The sequence below is a fragment of the Oculina patagonica genome, chromosome 9, assembly GCF_052425735.1.
Source record: "Oculina patagonica isolate OP01 chromosome 9, crgOcupat, whole genome shotgun sequence".
NCBI lineage: Eukaryota > Metazoa > Cnidaria > Anthozoa > Scleractinia > Oculinidae > Oculina > Oculina patagonica.
Genome location: NC_135766.1, coordinates 690,644 through 709,219, shown reverse-complemented (window position 1 = coordinate 709,219; position 18,576 = coordinate 690,644). Strand labels below are relative to the sequence as shown.

Here is an 18,576-nt window from a genome sequence, read left to right as displayed (position 1 = left end):
TAAAAAGCCCTGGCCAAACGGTAACGTAAATGGACGCAAGTAGTCGCAAGTTTTGTTGCCGTTTGTCCAGGGCTTAAGTAGGCTTTTATAGATTGTGCTAGCATAATTTTTGGCATAATTGGAGCTAAAAAACATAATTTGTGAAACGAGCACTGCCACGGCATAATTAGCAATTTTTAGCACTTTTTGGAGCATAAATTCATAAAATGTAGTAAATATGGTGTACTTTCTACAGAAATAAATGGAATTTAGGTAGTTTGTTCTTGCAATGCGTGTTTTAGCTATACAATTGTGATTGTTAAGTCGTTGGAGGCATTTTACAAACGGTTTAGAGATGCGAGCAGCTAATTTGGACAGCTGACGGCCGTGATAAACTGCCATAAACACAAATAAATTTACAACAACAGTTTATTTAAAAAACATCATAATTTGGTGTCGTTATTGCGCACCTCTATGTATAGAATCTACGTCATTTTGTGAGCATAATTTCGGAAATCAGAAGCATAATTTGGGAATTCTGGCATAATTTTTGCATAATTTGGCAAAATTTGGAGCACTGCTAGTAGCATAATATGCCACTTTTAGGAGCACAATCTATAAAAGCCTAGGCTTAAGACAATCTCTCGAGGCGGGGCGAGAACCAACAAGCAACTCAACCCACGTATGACATCGGGTCGAAATCTAACCCGGGCCGGGCCACATTGGCGGGAGGCAAACGCTCTCACCTAAAGTTGAAACATTCCGTTCACACTATGTATGGTTTCTCCTTTTAACTCACAGCTTGGTGTGTACATGAGTTTCTCCTTCACATCTGCTGTGTTTGGTGGTAACGATCAAGTGCTATAGCATAGCAATTGCTCAGGCATGTCGAGACAACAACCTATACTACCAGTTCGACTTTGACTTGCACTCTGGGTTAACGAGAATTCGTGACAGCAGATATAACGTAGAGATGGTTCTTAGTGGGATTATTTTGTTCCTCGGGGTTGTCGAGTTTGTCATTGGTGTATGGGCGACCGTGTGCCTTTGGTCAATGAACGCTTGCAAATTTTGCTGTGGTACTCCACCAAACGAGGTGAGTGTTTTGTTAAACTCAACGTCTTTATTCACGGCTTCTGGTGTACAAACAATCTTTGTTTCACAGCTTCGATTCTGTGCATGGACTTACAACTTTGAGCACAGCGAACACGATGCGAGTCACGTGACGCTCGCTGTAGGGTACCCACGGGGGTACAATTACAAGTCAAGTTTTTCGGGTTTCCTACAAAGTCTACCCCTGCGGGTGTAGCGGGCTGTAACATTCTCCCCACCTTGTCCTCTATCCGAGAGGACAACACTGCGATTTGGCTTACTAACAGGAACAGTACTAGTTTCACTATGAACAATGTTTGTTTCATTCTTCTCCCCACCATGCAAACGAACTTCTTTAGGAATCACTTGTGGGGCTGTTGATTCTACTTCTAACTTGTGTAGATGCTGTACCGGTCTGCGTAGAACACTCTTCTCAGTTCGTACTGTTGCCGTTCGCACAAGTTTATCCCGTCCAGGGTGAACTTCTTGAACTATAGCCAACGGCCATTTTCCACGAGACACATTATCATCTTTGAGACTTCAGCACAATATGTCCTACTTTTGTGGCAGGATTATTCTTGATGCTCTTGTTTCTTCAGGAATGTCAGCAAAATGCAATCGTCCACCTACTCTTACTACTTGATCAGCTCTGTCCATAGTAAGGGTCTAGCTTTAATAGGCGGCTGCTTTTAGGCAGATGCTTCTCCAGCATTTTCTTAGCTGGACATCTCGTAGTCTTCTTTATATACATCTTGTTGTATCAACATACAGCACTTCAACTCTGCCTGTTGCATTTCTTCAGCTGACAGCTCAGTCACGGGAGACTTCATTTTGCTTTGAACACCTTTACAGCTCTTAACACGTAAGCAGTTACTCGGATCAGCTTCATCCATGTTCCGTAGCGAGATATATCGATTAATGGCTTCACGGTGACTGATGTGAAAGCATGGGTTACTCTTCTTTCCTCCTCACAGGCTTTTGGTGGACTATCTTCACTTTGATTTTGGATGGGTTGATACTCAAGAGGTAAGGACAGCCATTGTGGTCCATTCCAAAAAAGTCCACTTGACATCAGCTTGTCACATTTCGATCCACGTGTCAACAGATCTGCAGGATTGTCCTCGCTAGCACAGTAGTGCCAACACTCGGGATCCCATGTCGACTGGATTTCTGATACTCGATTTGCTACAAATGGCTTCCATTGTGAGCTTCGTCCTCTAATCCAGTGAAGCGTCACCATACTATCTGTCCAGCATACAACACGGTTCATCTTGATTTGCAAAGTATCTACAACGAACTTCAATAATCTAGCATTGACCACTGCTGCTAGTAGTTCTAATCTTGGAAGTGACACTTCCTTGATAGGTGCAACTCTGGATTTCGACATCACTAGCTGAGAGGATGCTTGTCTCAGCTTGTCAATAACTCGAATGTACACTGCTGCTCCATAGGCCTTTGGGGAGGCATCTCCAAAACCATGTAGCTCGACGGTAGACTCCGAAGTGACACTTGTTCCAAACCATCTAGGTATGGCCACCTTCTTTAGCTGCAACAACTCTGACTTCCATGATGACCACTCCCTTTTAATGTCACTGTCCAATGGGTCATCCCACTCTAATCCTCTCCGCCAGAGCTCTTGGAAAAGGATCTTTGCTTTCACAGTGGCAGGCGAAATCAGTCCCATTGGGTCAAACACTTTGGATACTAAACTTAAAAGACTTCTCTTTGTCATTGGATCATGGGATTTCACAGTGGCAGGCGAAATCAGTCCCATTGGGTCAAACACTTTGGATACTAAACTTAAAAGACTTCTCTTTGTCATTGGATCATGGGATGAAACAATTTCGTTTGGTGCAATGAATCTGAAGCAATCAGATGTCAAGTCCCATGAAACACCAAGTGCTTTGAGTGGTTCACATGAAACAAACTTCACTAGTGGCGATGATGCTCTTTTCTCTGGGTCTATGCTATCCATTACGAGCTCTGAGTTGCTAGCCCATTTCGTCAAGTTAAATGCTGCTGTCATCATGATTTCTGACATCTCTTGTTGAAGCTTCATTGCAGAGTTGTCTGTGTCGGCTCCCGTTAAGCACTCATCTACATACATGTTATGTAGAATTTCCCTCACAGCATTAGGGAATGTCTCTGCATACTTATTGGCATGAGCATGCACTGTTGCGATGGCAAGAAATGGACTAGAGTTCACTCCAAATGTCAATCTTCGCATTCTGTAAACTTTGGGTACTTCATCTGTCCTTAGATCCCTCCACAAGTACCGGTGAACGTCTTGATCCTTTGGTGCAAGTTTAATCTGAAGATACATCTTCTCTACATCTGCTATCATGCCAACTCTGTGCGTACGAAAACGAATCAGGACAGATGCAAGGTTTGGTTGTAGTGCAGGACCAGGAAGGACACACTCATTGGGAGATGCACTGTCTTGCTCTCGGGCAGAAGCATCAAATACGATTCTACACTTTGTGGTCTTTCTGTCAGCACGGAAAACAGCATGGTGCGGTAAGTATCGGACAGTTCCATCTTCACTGCTCAAGTCAGTTACTTCCTCTGCAAAGCCTTTCTCTACATACTGGTTGATTGCAGTGGTGTATGCTTCAGCTTTCTCAGGGTCTCGTTTTAGCTTCCTTTCGATACTTTCAAGTCGTTTCACAGCGTGCGCATAATTGTTCTCAAGTTTTGGACGATCTTTCTTCCATGGCAATCGAACTTCGTAGTTTCTTCCATCAAAGTTCAGTCCATCATTGAAGTCAGTGACTGCATACTCTTCTTCTTGTGACATAGTTGGATTCACAGTTTCAGTTATGCCAATTGCTTCTAGTTCCCAAAGCCTTTTCAGACTTGTGGTGATCTCTTTATTCTCTACTATTGTTAGCATGGATGAGGTGTGCTCTGAAGAACTGTCTACAGGTCCTGTAAGTATCCATCCAAGGTGAGATTCTACAGCTACCAATGATTCAGGGGTTTCTCCTCTCTTACAAATTCCAGTTACAAAAGAGTAGTAGTGATCTGCACCGATAAGAACATCTACTTGAACTGAATTGCGTGGGTAGGAGTCTGCAAAAGTCAAACCTTGCAGGTGAGGATTGTTCTTAAGATTCAACTTGACAGGTCCCAAGGGATTACAAATCTTGGGTATAGTAAGAGCTTCCATTTCCACAGTTCCTGTTGGATGTCCCTGAATTGGCGAAAGAGTAAATCGCACTCTTTGAAATCTCTTGGTTTCACTTGTGTCTCCTCCCAGGGTTGCAACACTTAATAATTCTGAGGGGCCTTGCAGACCAATGGATTCTGCAATGTTCTTTCGGATGTACGACCGTTGACTGCCAGAGTCAAGTAGAACACGAACTTTAACTTCTTGGCCATTCACTGATAGCTTAGCTAACGCTGTCTGAAGAAGTGTCTCCTTCATAGTTGAAGAGGGTTTTGAAGCAGCCAATCCAGTCAATGTGGTATTGTTAGGATTCTCAGTTCTTGCGACGAAAGGCTGACTATGCAGTAACTTGTGATGACGTTGACCGCAATTTACAACAGAACACTTGGGATGACGACAGATTTTAGAGAAATGCTTGCTGTTGGTAGGCTTAAGACAATTGAAACACAACTTGTTTTCTTGAACTAATTTCCATCTTTCATCTACTGGTTTGCCATTAAACACTGGGCAGTTAAGTGACCCATGATTTGCTTTGCAAAATCTACAACTTGGAATTGTTGTCGGTTTTGCCTCACTGAACAAAGCAGATGCAGTTGACACTTGTTCTCGGTCACTCGCTGGAATGAACGGTGGCTTTCTTGCTTTGTCTCTTTCCTTATTTGGACTACGACCTTTTGGGCTAAGATTTGGTTCTAGGTTCCTCTCTCCTGCCTCTTTGGATACAACTTGTCGATTGACGAACTTAAAGAACAATTCAAGACCAATCTCATCTTCAGGGGTGTCTGCAAGCTCCAATTCCCACTTTTCTAGTAACTCTGATGGCAACTTGGTCTCAAACATTGGCAACAAAATACAACCATGACTCACTGGGTTTTCTCCCAGAGCTTCTAAAGCCCTAGTTCGGTTCTTTAAAGTGTCATAAAGATCTCGAAGGGATGCTGCAGTTACAACAGATTTTGCATCCATCTTGATGACTGATTTGACAAGGGATGAGATTACCACACGTTTTCTTCCATACCTATGCTTGAGACATTCTACTGCCGGTTGATAGTTCGCCCCAGTAACTTCAAACCCTTCAATTGATTGCAAAGCAATGCCAGTCAGCACTGAACGCAGGTAAGTGAATTTCTGGACATTGGGCAAATCATCATTGTCATGCACTGCAGCTTCAAACTGATCCCAGAAGTTTTGAAATTTCAACACATCACCATTAAACTTGGGTAACTCAATTCTAGGCAGTTTAAGATTAGATGATTGGTGACTGTCCTTTTGTACACTCCCTTTTGAGGACTGTTCATTTGAATTGGACTCCTTATTTAAGTATTCATGGGCAACATCAACAGCTCGATCTATCATATCCAAGAATTCCCTCCAACAGCTTAGCTCATCGTCAATTTCCTCGTCTGAGAGTAGTGAAATTATACGATCTCTCAACTGAAGATATGCCATGCGAAACTCTGTCAATCTCTCGATTCTAATCTGTATCTTGACCTTATTGCCTTCACTTTCGCTCAGCTCTGAAATATCACGAATTAAGGCCTCAATATCCCCCTGCAATACTTTCGCTTTACGTCGAATCGAAGTAATTTCCTTCGACTGTTCCTTGCTAACAGATGGAGGAAGTTCTTTGCTAAGTTTAGCGAAATTCAAATCTTCGTGTGATTCTGACAGCTCTGATTTCACAGCAGTCTTTGACTCATAATATGCGTTTACGAACCTCTGAATCAAGACCTTTTTCTTTCCAGCTGTCGATAATCCCTTTTCTTTGAGTAATCCACGTAGTTGCTCCACTGATTTTCGAGATAGCTCGTCTTCGATATCACTGTCACTTCCACTGGCGGCCATCTTGTCGCCCACGTGGTTTCGAGTGTTGACTGCACGAAGTCTCACAGAAGTCAGTCACACAGCAAAATGTTCTTGCGATCTTCTAAATCCACAGCTCGAAGGACCATTATGTTTTGTTAAACTCAACGTCTTTATTCATAGCTTCTGGTGTACAAACAATCTTTGTTTCACAGCTTCGATTCTGTGCATGGACTTACAACTTTGAGCACAGCGAACACGATGCGAGTCACGTGACGCTCGCTGTAGGGTACCCACGGGGGTACAATTACAAGTCAAGTTTTTCGGGTTTTCTACAAAGTCTACCCCTGCGGGTGTAGCGGGCTGTAACAGTGAGCCTTTTTTAATCACCATCATCTTCATCATCATCATCATCATCATCATCATCATCATCATCATCATCATCATCATCATCATCATCATCAACAACATCATCATCATCATCATCATCATCATCGTCATCATCATCATCATCATCATCATCATCACCACACCACCACCACCACCACCGATGAACCTCTTATTTACTAGTAATCTGGTGTCACATAAAGCCTAGTCAAAGTTTCTTTAATGTAATCTGTCTGCATGCCTGCGAATCCTGAATCCCTTTGCTTTATTTTTGTTTCATATGTTTCTTTTCTCAGGGGCAAGTGATGTTCACAGCAAACGCTGACGGCGTCATGATCCAGGGCCCTGGTAGTGTTCCTGTGGCCATCACAATAGGGTCACAGGAACTCCAACGTCCAATGGTCTTGGTACCTGTTTCTTTGGCAGAGAGCTGTCAATCTCAGTTGGTTAACGTTGCTCCATCTGAAAACATGGCCACAGGTCACCAACCTCAGCAGGTTGAGAAGCCCTCGTCTATCTATGTATAGAGACAGTACATGACGGAACAAAACAAGCAAGTATAACTTGCGTGACTGGTTTGCTATCCTGTTGTCACACGGTATTCGAGACAACTTGGCTGCACACGAAGAGGTTACAGAGCACGAGAGGTGCATTCGAGTTAGTTAGATTGTCTCCCTCTAACGTCACTTCTAATGATCCATTTTGAAAGGCGCTAACAAAAGATTTAATTGCGTTTTTAGGAAGTGTGCAAGCTAGTGACATAACAAAGCTATTTCTGAATAATCAAATTATAAGTATGACAATACACAGATCCAACTCCTATCTGCAGGCCGGTCTATGAGCCGGTCTATGAGTCTATGAGCCTCTCCAGGGGTTCCAGGTAACTAGGGAACATAGCCATTAACCTTTTGAGAACATAGGAACAAATGTAAAATAAAACTAGGAACACGGAGACAAGAGCATATTTTAGGCTACAAGGAACATCAAAATCGAAGAACTCAGCCTCGTCCCCAGGCCATACCGCGCTATGCGAGTGAGCGGAGGAGGACTGGAACCGAGCGCGATAGCGCGAGGCCTGGCACAAAATGGCAAAAAAGTCCCAGTTTAGCGAGAAAAAGTCCCAGATATAGCTCGACGAAAATATACGTTTTTCTGCGAGGAAAAGAAAATATTTCTGGTTCATGAGGAAACTGCATCCCTTCTGAACATTTGTGGACTATTTTAGATGGCGGAGACGAACTGTAATGCCGTTTTTTTCCTGCCTTGCAGAATGGTATTGGTCGTATTTAATAGAGTTAAGAAAATTATTCTGTTATCATTGTTTTCGTTCACTACTCGTAGTGATACATGGGTCTACACGTATCTAGAAGTTCTTTGTGGTAAGCAAATTACGTTCGCCAGGTACTAGTAATTGTGTTAGTTTTATTTAAACCTGAAAGACGTCGATCTCAATGTTTATAGAGCTAGGGTCGGGATTTTCGACCTTTGTTGTTTACAAATTTATGTGCGAAAACAAAGAAACAATTCAGCTTACTTGAGAGAAGAGGGCTAATCCCCCGATGCATGTATTAAAGCTTGTCATTGATTACCTGTAATTTTTTATTTAGCTTTTTAGAGCAAGAAAAACAATAATCTAACTCTCGTAAACCAAAACTTTATTTGATCTTGATGTAGCCTGTCTTTTTCTTGTATACTCTGGCTCATTTCATTAGCAGGAGATGTTAATCCAAATCCTGGGCCATGTTCAGGTTATATATAACAAGTATGCTTCAATCATTTTCGTCAATTCAATGAGCTTATTAAATAAAAATTACAGCTGGTCATGACTTATTGCAGATTCCAAGTGTGAATTGATAACATTTCCAGTGTGTACCACCACTAAATAGCCAACAGTTCTTGTCAGCCCAAAAGGTGTGGAAATTTATTTCAATTTCCCTCAGTTGCAGAGTTAGCATTTCAGCTGAAGTTTATATATTTTGCTGCCAATTTTCGTGTAGTTTTGACAAATTTACCTGCTGAGATGTTCAAAAAGAAACAGAAGTGCACTGCTTTCCCCTTTAGACAAGGTACATACTGCATCATTGTAGACATAGCTCGTTTAACAAAGTATGATTCTTCTGCTATTCTCTCTGACATTTACTTGCAAAGAAACACATAAACACAATATATATATATACTGTGTTTATATGTTTATTTGCAAATAAATTAAAATATCAAAATATATAATGTTTAAATATTGTTTGAACCGCTCCATAAAAGCTGGTTACTGGGGCTTTTGGACCAGTTTCTTTTTAATTTGTGAGCCCCATTCTGCATTTTTGATAGCCCAAAAATATTTGTATTTTTCCTCACATGGGTACACCGGCTATTTTTCCCATTCCTTAAACTACCACCTTTTTAACTCCTACTTGCAGAGATATTAAACTGAGCTTGACTGACAGGCACACACACACACACACACACACACACACACACACACATAAACACAGTACAGTATACAAAAGTATTTACATGTATTCAACTCTTGCAATATATACTAAAACTAGTAGTTATTGGAATTTAGGGGAGTGCATTTGGTAGGGTGGGGTGATTTGGGGAGGAGGCAGGGAAAGCTGGAGGCAGTGGAAAGTGTTATATTATGTTTTCATATTCTCTTGATATTTGAGGTCTGCCCATAGAAAATGTATGACATTGCCAGCTGATGAAACCTGATCTGCTTGTACCAACCCATCTTTCTAAAGGATAAGAGAAGAATAAAGCCTTTTGATTGATTGTGCCAAGCTAAGTGGCTAAAGGTCTTTAATGAATCCAAATAGAGTACATTGTATATCTAGAAGATACTCTGGATAATGTTTGTATAGTAACAATAGTAACAATATAAATATAACATTAACTAACAGTAACAAACGACTTTTAAACTGAAATGAAGCCATTCTAAACATTTTGATACCAGTCCATTCGGAACAGTTTTTTGTTTCCTTACAATCATAATCTTGTCAATGCTTAGTGGCCGAAGGGAATTTGGTATGTTATAGAGTCTCACAAGTCTGAAGTTCACAAGAGAGAAGTTGAATCTGTTAAGCAGCTGAGTTGACACATTACAACTCGGTATCGTCACCAACAGTAGGCGAATTTCAGCGTTTGTTTCCCAGAAAACAAACCACTACACAGCTTTCTAATTTTCTGATAAGTAGCTTTAGTCATATATTTCGCTACTGATACTTCGAATAAATAGTTACAACTTCACTTACCTTGGATAAAACTGCGAAAAATATTCGAAAAAAGCGAAGGCAAAGGAACAAACAAAGCACACACGAAAGCACAGTTGAAAGTACTGATGGATATCAGCTTTGAGCCTTTTATCTTTTCACCGCTGTTGTTGTTGTGTTAGCGAGAAGCAAAAATACTCATCATACAACTTTCCACGAACGACCACTATTCTATCTCCGTTCACCAAGACACCAACAGAGAAATCGATCGATAGAGACAGCTCCCATCGCCAGTTACAGTTAGTGGAACATATTCTTTAAGCTCTTTAGATGGTACAATTTGCTGCGCATAAAAAATCGACATTTAATTTTTCTACCTTAAATAAAAAATCTCCAATTACTTCACGAGTTTGCTGGCAGACATGGATGAAGGAATCCCAGCCTAATTCTGACGCGTTTTTAAGTTCTTCAAGAAGTTGACTGAAGTTCAATCGTTGGACAGGCTCCGCCATATTGGATTTGCCGTTTATTGCCAGGCGTCCTAGGCGAACTTCCCCGACTAGCTTGGCGGGTGACGTCACATCCAAATTCGCCGGGGACGACTGGGGACGAGGCTGCGAAGAACTACTTTTAGGGAGCACGGGACACAAGGAAAAGCTTGTGGGAACAATGCAACATGAACCCCCCCTCCCCCCCTCCCTGGAGGCCCAAGGTTATCACAAGAAAACAAAATTATTGGTTCCTCTCGTTCTATGCTAAATGCTTATCTTTTAGTCCATGGGCCCGAGCAGTTTTTATTACCACACAAAGGGACAAATTGTGAGTGGTATCAACTTAAAGTTCATTCAAAGTAGTTTCGAAATTGAGCTGATAGCAATCACGAAAGAGTAGCTTTATAGGATTTTTTACGGGTATAAAATTCCCCTTCTGCATGAAAACGAGGCTAATGTTTATAATATAATTTAAAACTGTTATTATGGTCTAATTTGGCTCAATTTCATCTTGCAGTATTGGAAACATGATTATTAACTATTTCACTTAGTGAGGACAGCATAAGAAGAATGAGTATGTTCGCATCTTCGTACCCAGGGCTTTATTCTTTCCAGCCTTCCAAAGTACAAAGGGAAAAGCCCTGGGAACGATATCGGTGTGTTCGTTCTTCTGGTGCGTTTTTGGTAATACCTACTACCTCTGCTCGGCTAATATACATCGTGCTTGTACCCATTGAAAACCACCCCTAATTATTGTACTGTGATAGGAAAATTGCACTTAAGTTGGCTTTTCTTTACAATGTAATCATTTTTTTACATTAACTCATATCATGCTTATATTCTTGCTTTACTTTCTATAGATTTTATTAAGGACTTAAGATATATATGTTTACCAGCTTGATGAAAGAAGCTTCTCTGATAAACACCATAAACACCAGATTGAACAACAACAACAACAACAACAACAACCATTTTATTTTGCCAAATTAAATAGAAGATAAATTACAGCATAAAATAAATTAACTAAAATAGGCAAAAAAACTACTCAGAGTAGAAATAAACTAAACGAGCTGAGTAGTTAAAAAAAAAAAATTAATTGCTTTGACAAGGTTGTACATAAAAGAAGACAGAAGTAAAATAAGACAATTACTAAGTAATTAAGTACCATGCAGACAAAATGAAATAAAATAAAATAAAAATAAATAAGTACAATGTAACTAAGTATGTATAAGTGATAATTTAATTTAGAAAAGTAGGGAAAAAAGGGAACATGGGAAAAAAAAAGAAAAACAGAAAAACAGTACCAGTTAATGTTTGAACTAAAATTTGTTAATATTAGTTTAATACGAGCGAAAAGAAAATTAAAATACTAAGCCAGCATTAACCATAAGTACTTAAATAATGCTTTTTCATAGTTTGCTTAAATGAATGAAGAGATAGACTTTTTAGTTCTTCATCCAAGTTATTCCAGATGGAGGGACCAGAAAAGTGTAGATTAAATTTGCCATAATTAGTTCTAACACGGTTGATATATATAGATTACGCTAAAGGCATAAACAAAAATTGCTTCATTTTCACAGGCAAGCCTTTCTCTGTCGACACAGAGTTCGCAAAGATGTTATTTCAAATTTCTTAGTTATTGTGATTTTAATATTGAAAATATTATAAATAAAAACATGAATTAAAAAAAAAAATCGCTTTGTATAAGTTTGTTTTTCCGTCTTTTTTTTTCGGCGATTCAAAGCGTGCAGGAGCAGTTTTATGAGTTTTAACCTCGTTTCTTCTGAAGACTGAGTTAAAAACTTTGGTACCTCCTCTGGAATTTCACTGGAAAGATTTTTTGCTTGGTTCGTCATAGCTCCCGATCCTCGTAAAAATTAAGTTGGAAGTTCGCATTCTTACAGTGATCTGTACTACCAACCGGGACTTTCCTTTTCAAATATGCTTCCTTTTATCAAAATTTAATGCCTATGTTCCTCCTCCCACTCCTAGCGAGAAACGCGTACTTCAAGATTAACGTATGCTTCAGGGAAAACGAAACAGCGACAAACCAGTTAGGATTGCCGGATCTGTGGAGACCTTGGAATAATAAATACAACTGGGAGATATCAAATGGACTGTAAAACACATTTGCCCTTAAATTATATTACGGGGAGCTAATTTGAAAACCTACCTGTTCATTTATCTCCCCAGCTCAATACTTACTTAACTACAAATACCTGTAATACCTTCTTTCTATCTAATTAAGAAAACGAAAACCAATTGTACAGTTTAATATGAGCTAAATAAAACATTTAGGCATGGAAATGACCTTTAAATTCGGTGAAATATAAAAAATAACCGCTTAAAACAGTGAAGGAATATTTCAATAACACAGCAAATACAAAAGAAGGTACGGATGACCAAACGAATTGCGATATGGGGTTTTGTAATACTGCTGGGCTGAACAGTTTTCAAAGTTAATCTCGTTTGCTTGTAACTTTAAATAAATAATAACGCCCAGGAGACACATTTGGTTGTATTTAACTATATTTGTCATTAAGTTCCAAAGAAATGGTTTCTTTGCAATCGTTAAGTTTCAAAGCGAGAATTTGGCAAAAGTTGATAAAAATAAACTTACCTAAGCCATGACATAGTCCCTTTAACAGTACCGGCCACGATTGATACCGAGGCCGTACCCTACTGAAAGACAGCCAGCATGAGGAGAATGTGATGGAAAATAAGCTTGCACACTGAATACATTGTAAGGTTGTTGCTAGAAAAAGATAAGGTTTTCGACGGGATTCTAATTCGTGCTGTACAGGCCCGCAAATGATCCCGGCCCGCAAATGATCCCGGGACCGCAAATGATCCCAAATCGGACCGCAAATGATCCCAGTACCGGAAATGATTCGTGTAAATGTTACAACAAAATTTTTGGAATGGTGTGGACTTTATGAGCTATGGATGTAACGATAAACGCAACGATAAAAAGCGGTGAAAATACCGCGCGAAATAACAAAATAAACATGTAACTATCTAAGTTTTTCGTTAAGAAAACGCACCTCAAAATAAACATGTATCTTCGAAGATGCCTCTGCTGTCCAATTAACCACTTAGAATTTTTTTCGTGTAGACACGAGTTTCCTTTCCTTGGAAGCGCACACGATTTGTACGTGCGAATATCGGAGATTATGACACAATTGTAGTTAATTTTAAAACCATTATTTTTAACACATTCTCCTTTAATAATTCGCTCTTGCAAATATTAAATAAAACACAGTAAACGATTAGGTTATTACCACAGCGTCTCTGGGTAGATTTATTTGCATACCGCACGCATAGAGCTGTCACTTCTGCACGTGCAAATTTCTTACCGTCAATAATCTCCGCCTCTGTACTGAAAGTTACGCGAAAATGTAGTCAGTGTTTTAGAGAATTTTCGGTTGCCTTTGAGATCCAGAACATTATGAAAATTCTGTGTCAGAATGTTTTTCGGTGACGTGATAAAGACATTCAAAGAAAAAAAAAATAAGCTACAGATTTCGAAAGAGAGTAGCTCGAGAACAAGAGGCGGAAATGATTGAAATTTCTTCTAGACTTTTTGTCTAGACATTTTCGCTATGAACGCTGCGTGACTGCCTGTGAATGAATGGCTATCAGCTAAAAGCATTTCGCCGTAAATAAATCATCCCTTGATTGGGGGGCGGTTCTAGCGGAGATAGTTTCTGTTGGTTGGAACGTTAAACTTTATTCCGCGTCTTAGGTTAATAATCATTGCATATTTAGCAGCTATATCAATATTTTTAAAGTTATGGTTTTGAATTTAAATCGTTTAAATACATTACATTCTCTTGCGTTAATTGTTTTTGTAATTGTTGTATTATAAAGAAAAAATGGATTAAACAAATTTAAATCCCCTGTCCAAATTCGTTAGTCCACGCATATCCATCGTTTACGGTAAGGCGACCGTTTCCGGTCGGGGGATCATTTCCGGTAAAATCTGGGGATCATTTCCAGTCCTGGGATCATTTGCGGTCCAATTTGGGGATCATTTGCGGTCCCGAGATCATTTGCGGGCCGGGATCATTTGAGGGCCAGTACAGTGCCAACTGAGCCATAAAGCCACATATTGGGAGCCAGATCCTTTTATTTTAGTCATTTTAAGCCAGGTCATTTTAAAAGAGTTTTCCCCATGGAAGGAATTGGTGAAGAAAAACTAGCGAAGAAAAACAAGCAATGACAATGGGATTCGAATCCGTGACCACCGCGATACCGGTTTGATGCTCTACCAACGAGCTATGACTGTCCGCACTGAATGGCTAATAGCTTCTCAAATTAAATTTGGCAGATTTGATAAAAAAAATAAACCTGTGAAACGGGAATAAAATGAACTACCTTCGTCTATTCCAACGGGTTACGAACACAACTAACAAAATCCGTCTGGTTTGGTCAGTCATTTCAGCTCAAGTATGTCCAGTGAAACGGAACTTCCTCTTGCGTGATGCAAATTTTATAAATATAGTTGATGACGTTTGTTTGTTCCATTGCTGTGGTTCGATCGAAGCGCTTTTGTCTGGATGAAACGCAGTCAAACATGGCGGACGATTCACCAAAGGCTGCCAACATGGCGAGGGTTCTTGCCATCGTACACATCATTGTCGGATTTCTGCTCTTCTGTTTCGGCATCGCAGACCGTGCTGTGGGTAACTTCTGGATGGGTCACGGATGTTTTGGGATTTGGATCGGTGTCTGGGTGAGTTTCGCTTGCGACCTGTCAAATGTTATATTTTGCGTATTAAGCTTTACGCGTGTTGCATATCAGTGTTTAATGGAGGCAAAGTAACTGATTGTCAATTATCACTTTAGTTTTTTTCAAACTCGGTCTGTTTTTCAAGGTAATAGCAAGGTATGTCCGTCGTCGAAGTAGGGATTTAGTACATTCCAAATCTGTTTGTTACGTATCAGTTTAAATCTCTACTGAAACACATTCAAACGTTTAAAATCGAACGAAAATGGAAAATGGCACCCTTTTTGTTTTGTTAAAAAGGCAACACAGTGAAAGGGTATTATCTCGTTAAATAACGTTCGGAAGAACCGTTGCTTAATCGCCGAGTTTAACAGAGCGAGTGCAACGTTTTTACGCAAGGTGTATGTTGCGTGATTTGAAATGCAAATTTGGGTTTGCCATCTGTCAACAAATTTACACCACTCTGCCACTATTCTTTGCTTCTAGTTGAAGTTTATTTTAAAAATGCTCAAACACCAGCATCGATTCTGCTATTTTAACTAATGTTGTTCCATCCATTAAAACTGAGTGCCGATTTATTTTTTGAAAAATGTTAAGGTTATGAAGAATATGAACGTTATTGCCCTCACGTATGAGCATAAAATAAACTGTTTTTATTTGAGTTCGTCCTTCAAAACCTAGACAGGTTTGTCTTAATGCATTTGCCTGTACCAAAGTTAATATGTTACATCAAAATCGATGGTTAATAGGAGAAATCCACAATTTTAATCGCTCTTTTCTTAACACTCGTTGTTTCATCCCGTGGTCACTAAACATCTTTTCCAATCGGTAATCGAACCCAATCGAACACTAATCTTTCGATTGGGTTCGGTAATCGAACATAATCGAACACAATAAAATTTGGTCAATCGAACAAAATCGAACGTTCGATTATTGAACACTCGAAAATCAAACAAAATTGAACGTTCGATTACCGAACTCCTGTTTGTTTATATTGCGGACATCTTGTACTGTGCACCATCCTCCTGATTAGTCCTGTGTGAATTACTTATTAAAAGACGGATTCCGAACAAAATCGAATCGGATTAAGTTTGATTGTGTTCGATTGGTTCGACTGGTTCGAAAATCGAACTCACAGCAAAATAGATGTTCGATTTTGTTCGATAACCGAACCCAATCGAATGATTGGTGTTTGATTGGGTTCGATTGATTTTTGGTTCGATTTTGTTCGATTAAATACGCCTGGCATATGCAATTCATGTTCTCACGCCATTTCGTCTTTCTACTGAAAAGCACAGTCGACGGATGGAAAATGCCTCCAATGCCCAATGAAACCCTTTGAGACCAAAATATGTGATTTTACTACCCTATTTCAGAGCTTACCCATAATTCAATACACTTCAGTTTCAAACTCGATTCTACCTAGGAATTGTTTCGGTTTGCAGTAACATTTGAGAAGGGCATTGGTTTTTAAAAGCGCACTTCTCATAGCAGCACTTTTAACAGTCTATTGCTAATGTAATGGCATTGTTCTATTGCAGATGTGCATCGCAGGAGGTCTAGGTATCCCTGGGACTCGCAAAGAACGAAGTACTTCACGCAATTCTTTTGTAAGTTGATAAAGATGCTGTAAAAAATGAAATATTGTAAGTGCAAAAGTTAGTCTAAATACAACTTCTACCGATGATCTACATTTCAGTGACTCCTTGTGCAAACTTGAGCTAATAGTCACTATAAAAGATTTCTTTGAACTAATTCACAATGTTTGTACATTTTGAACTTCCAGGCTGGTGTATTTATGGGTTTCTCCATCACCTCAGCTGTGTTTGGTGGAATCATCATTATCTGCTACAGCATATCCATTGCTGTATATCGAGACGACTACAGGTACGATTACAGGTACGGGCACGGCGGGTACACGAGGTACAGATACAGAAGAAGCGGCTATGACGCAGATATGGCTCTCAGTGCCATAATTTTGATTCTTGGCATTGTTGAGTTTGCCACTGGAATCTGGGTGTCTGTGTGTCTTTGTCTGATGAAACCTTGCACATGTTGCTATGGCAGTACTCCACCACAACAGGTAAGCAGCCTACCGAGAGTGATTTAAAAAAGGCTAGTTTTTCGATGGCGAGGATGACAAGCCATAACTTTTCGGGTTTTTTTGAAAAGGGGCTTTACCCTGTGATGGTAAACTTCCAGCACTTGTTCATCTCTTTTAGTCATTTTAATGAGACAACTGTTTGTCTGTGGTTATTGATGTAACAACAACAAAAAAATCTTCATGTACGATCAAATTGCCACTACAGTGGCGAAAATTTTAAGGAAAGGAAAAACGCTTTTTAGTTTATAAAACGTTATCGTGAGTACCCCATTTCGGAATCAGTTGCAACCGATCAGAAATTCGATGTACATGCACATGCATATCGTTGCTGGATTCCTAAAAGTTAGCAAAATTAAGGCTTAACATACAGGAACAGAAGTCGCAGTTTATCATTTATTCGATTCAATCAATCTGCATATTCGCATAATGTAACTCTTGCCTTATTTTTGTTTGATATCTTTCATTCTTCAGGGGCAAGCGCCGGGCCAGGAGCCAACTCACACCGGCAGGGGGCCAACCTCAAATGGTCATGGTACCTGTTTCTGGAGCCGGGAGTTATCAGCCTCAATTGGCTCAAGTTGCTCCAGCTGGAGCTATGGCCACAGGGTACCAGCCTCAGCTGGCTCAAGTTGCTCCAGCTGGAGCTATGGCCACAGGGTACCAACCTCAGCAGGCTGAGATGCCTCCATCATACGGACAGGGACAGTACATGACGCAACAAAACGCCCAGGTATGACTTGTGTACAGCTAATTCGAGAAAGTTTGTCGAAAAAAAAGCACAAAAGTGCACGCGACAATACCGAAAGGCAGAATGGGTAGAAGCAGAGAACTACTGCACTTGCTGAATGCTTATAAAATGGCGGCATGACAAACGCAAATTTGTACGTTTTCTTTCTCTTCAGACATGTGGAAACTAGGTACTTTCAGCCAAGCTGAATTTTAGAAGAATTTTTAAAATTTCACTTGCTAGATAAACCTTGGTAGCTTTTTCATTTGTGTGGAAAACCCGGTGAGAAATTTTCGCTATGTGTAATAGTTATTCAACAAAGTTAACACAATGGTACGGGACGGGAGTTTAACTAACTTACCCTAACACATAAAGCACCCCACGCTTCGGGTCTGACCAGGTACCGCTAATTTGAGAAAAGGTTGTCGGAAAAAAGCACGGTGCACGCGACAAGACTAAACGGTGGTCTGGGTATTCACTTGATTTTGTATATCATGATGTTGGCCCAGAGGAAATGTACACGTTCTTATTTTTGCATGGGAAGTCTTTGTTCTCTTCAAGATGTCTCTAAAAACTTGTCGCGACAATTTGTGTCAAACATGTCAGAATTTTAAACTTGTCCTCTAGTGCGAATCGGCTCTTAGCTACAAAAGGGTTTAATCGGTGCCGGTTAATAACAGTTTAAGAAGTATTGGCCGCGAAATAAAATTTACTTACCTTAATTCAAAGTAACTGACAGTTGTTTTTTCTTTATTTAGATGCCAGTGAAGACTTAAGATGTACATACAAGTTTGGTGGGAGTCTGTTAAACACCATAAACACCAGATGAGCGGCACAATTTTAGTGCATATGTTAAGCTGTTGCCTTTTCGGTTGTATACTTTCTA

The 18,576-nt window shown here is 39.9% G+C and overlaps 2 protein-coding genes across 2 annotated transcripts; one reads left to right on the top strand and one right to left on the bottom strand.

The window, feature by feature from the left end:
- Positions 1–1,897: 1,897 nt before the first annotated feature.
- LOC144666708 (uncharacterized) lies at positions 1,898–6,085 on the bottom strand. Its single transcript, XM_078528090.1, has one exon. It carries the CDS (start codon positions 6,083–6,085, stop codon positions 1,898–1,900), a length of 4,188 nt encoding a protein of 1,395 aa, XP_078384216.1.
- Positions 6,086–14,655: 8,570 nt separating this feature from the next.
- LOC144666707 (uncharacterized) lies at positions 14,656–18,576 on the top strand. Its single transcript, XM_078528089.1, has 6 exons — positions 14,656–14,865; positions 16,401–16,469; positions 16,646–16,942; positions 17,032–17,120; positions 17,435–17,693; positions 18,449–18,576. Exons 1-6 carry the CDS (start codon positions 14,707–14,709, stop codon positions 18,464–18,466), a joined length of 891 nt encoding a protein of 296 aa, XP_078384215.1. The 5' UTR covers positions 14,656–14,706; the 3' UTR covers positions 18,467–18,576.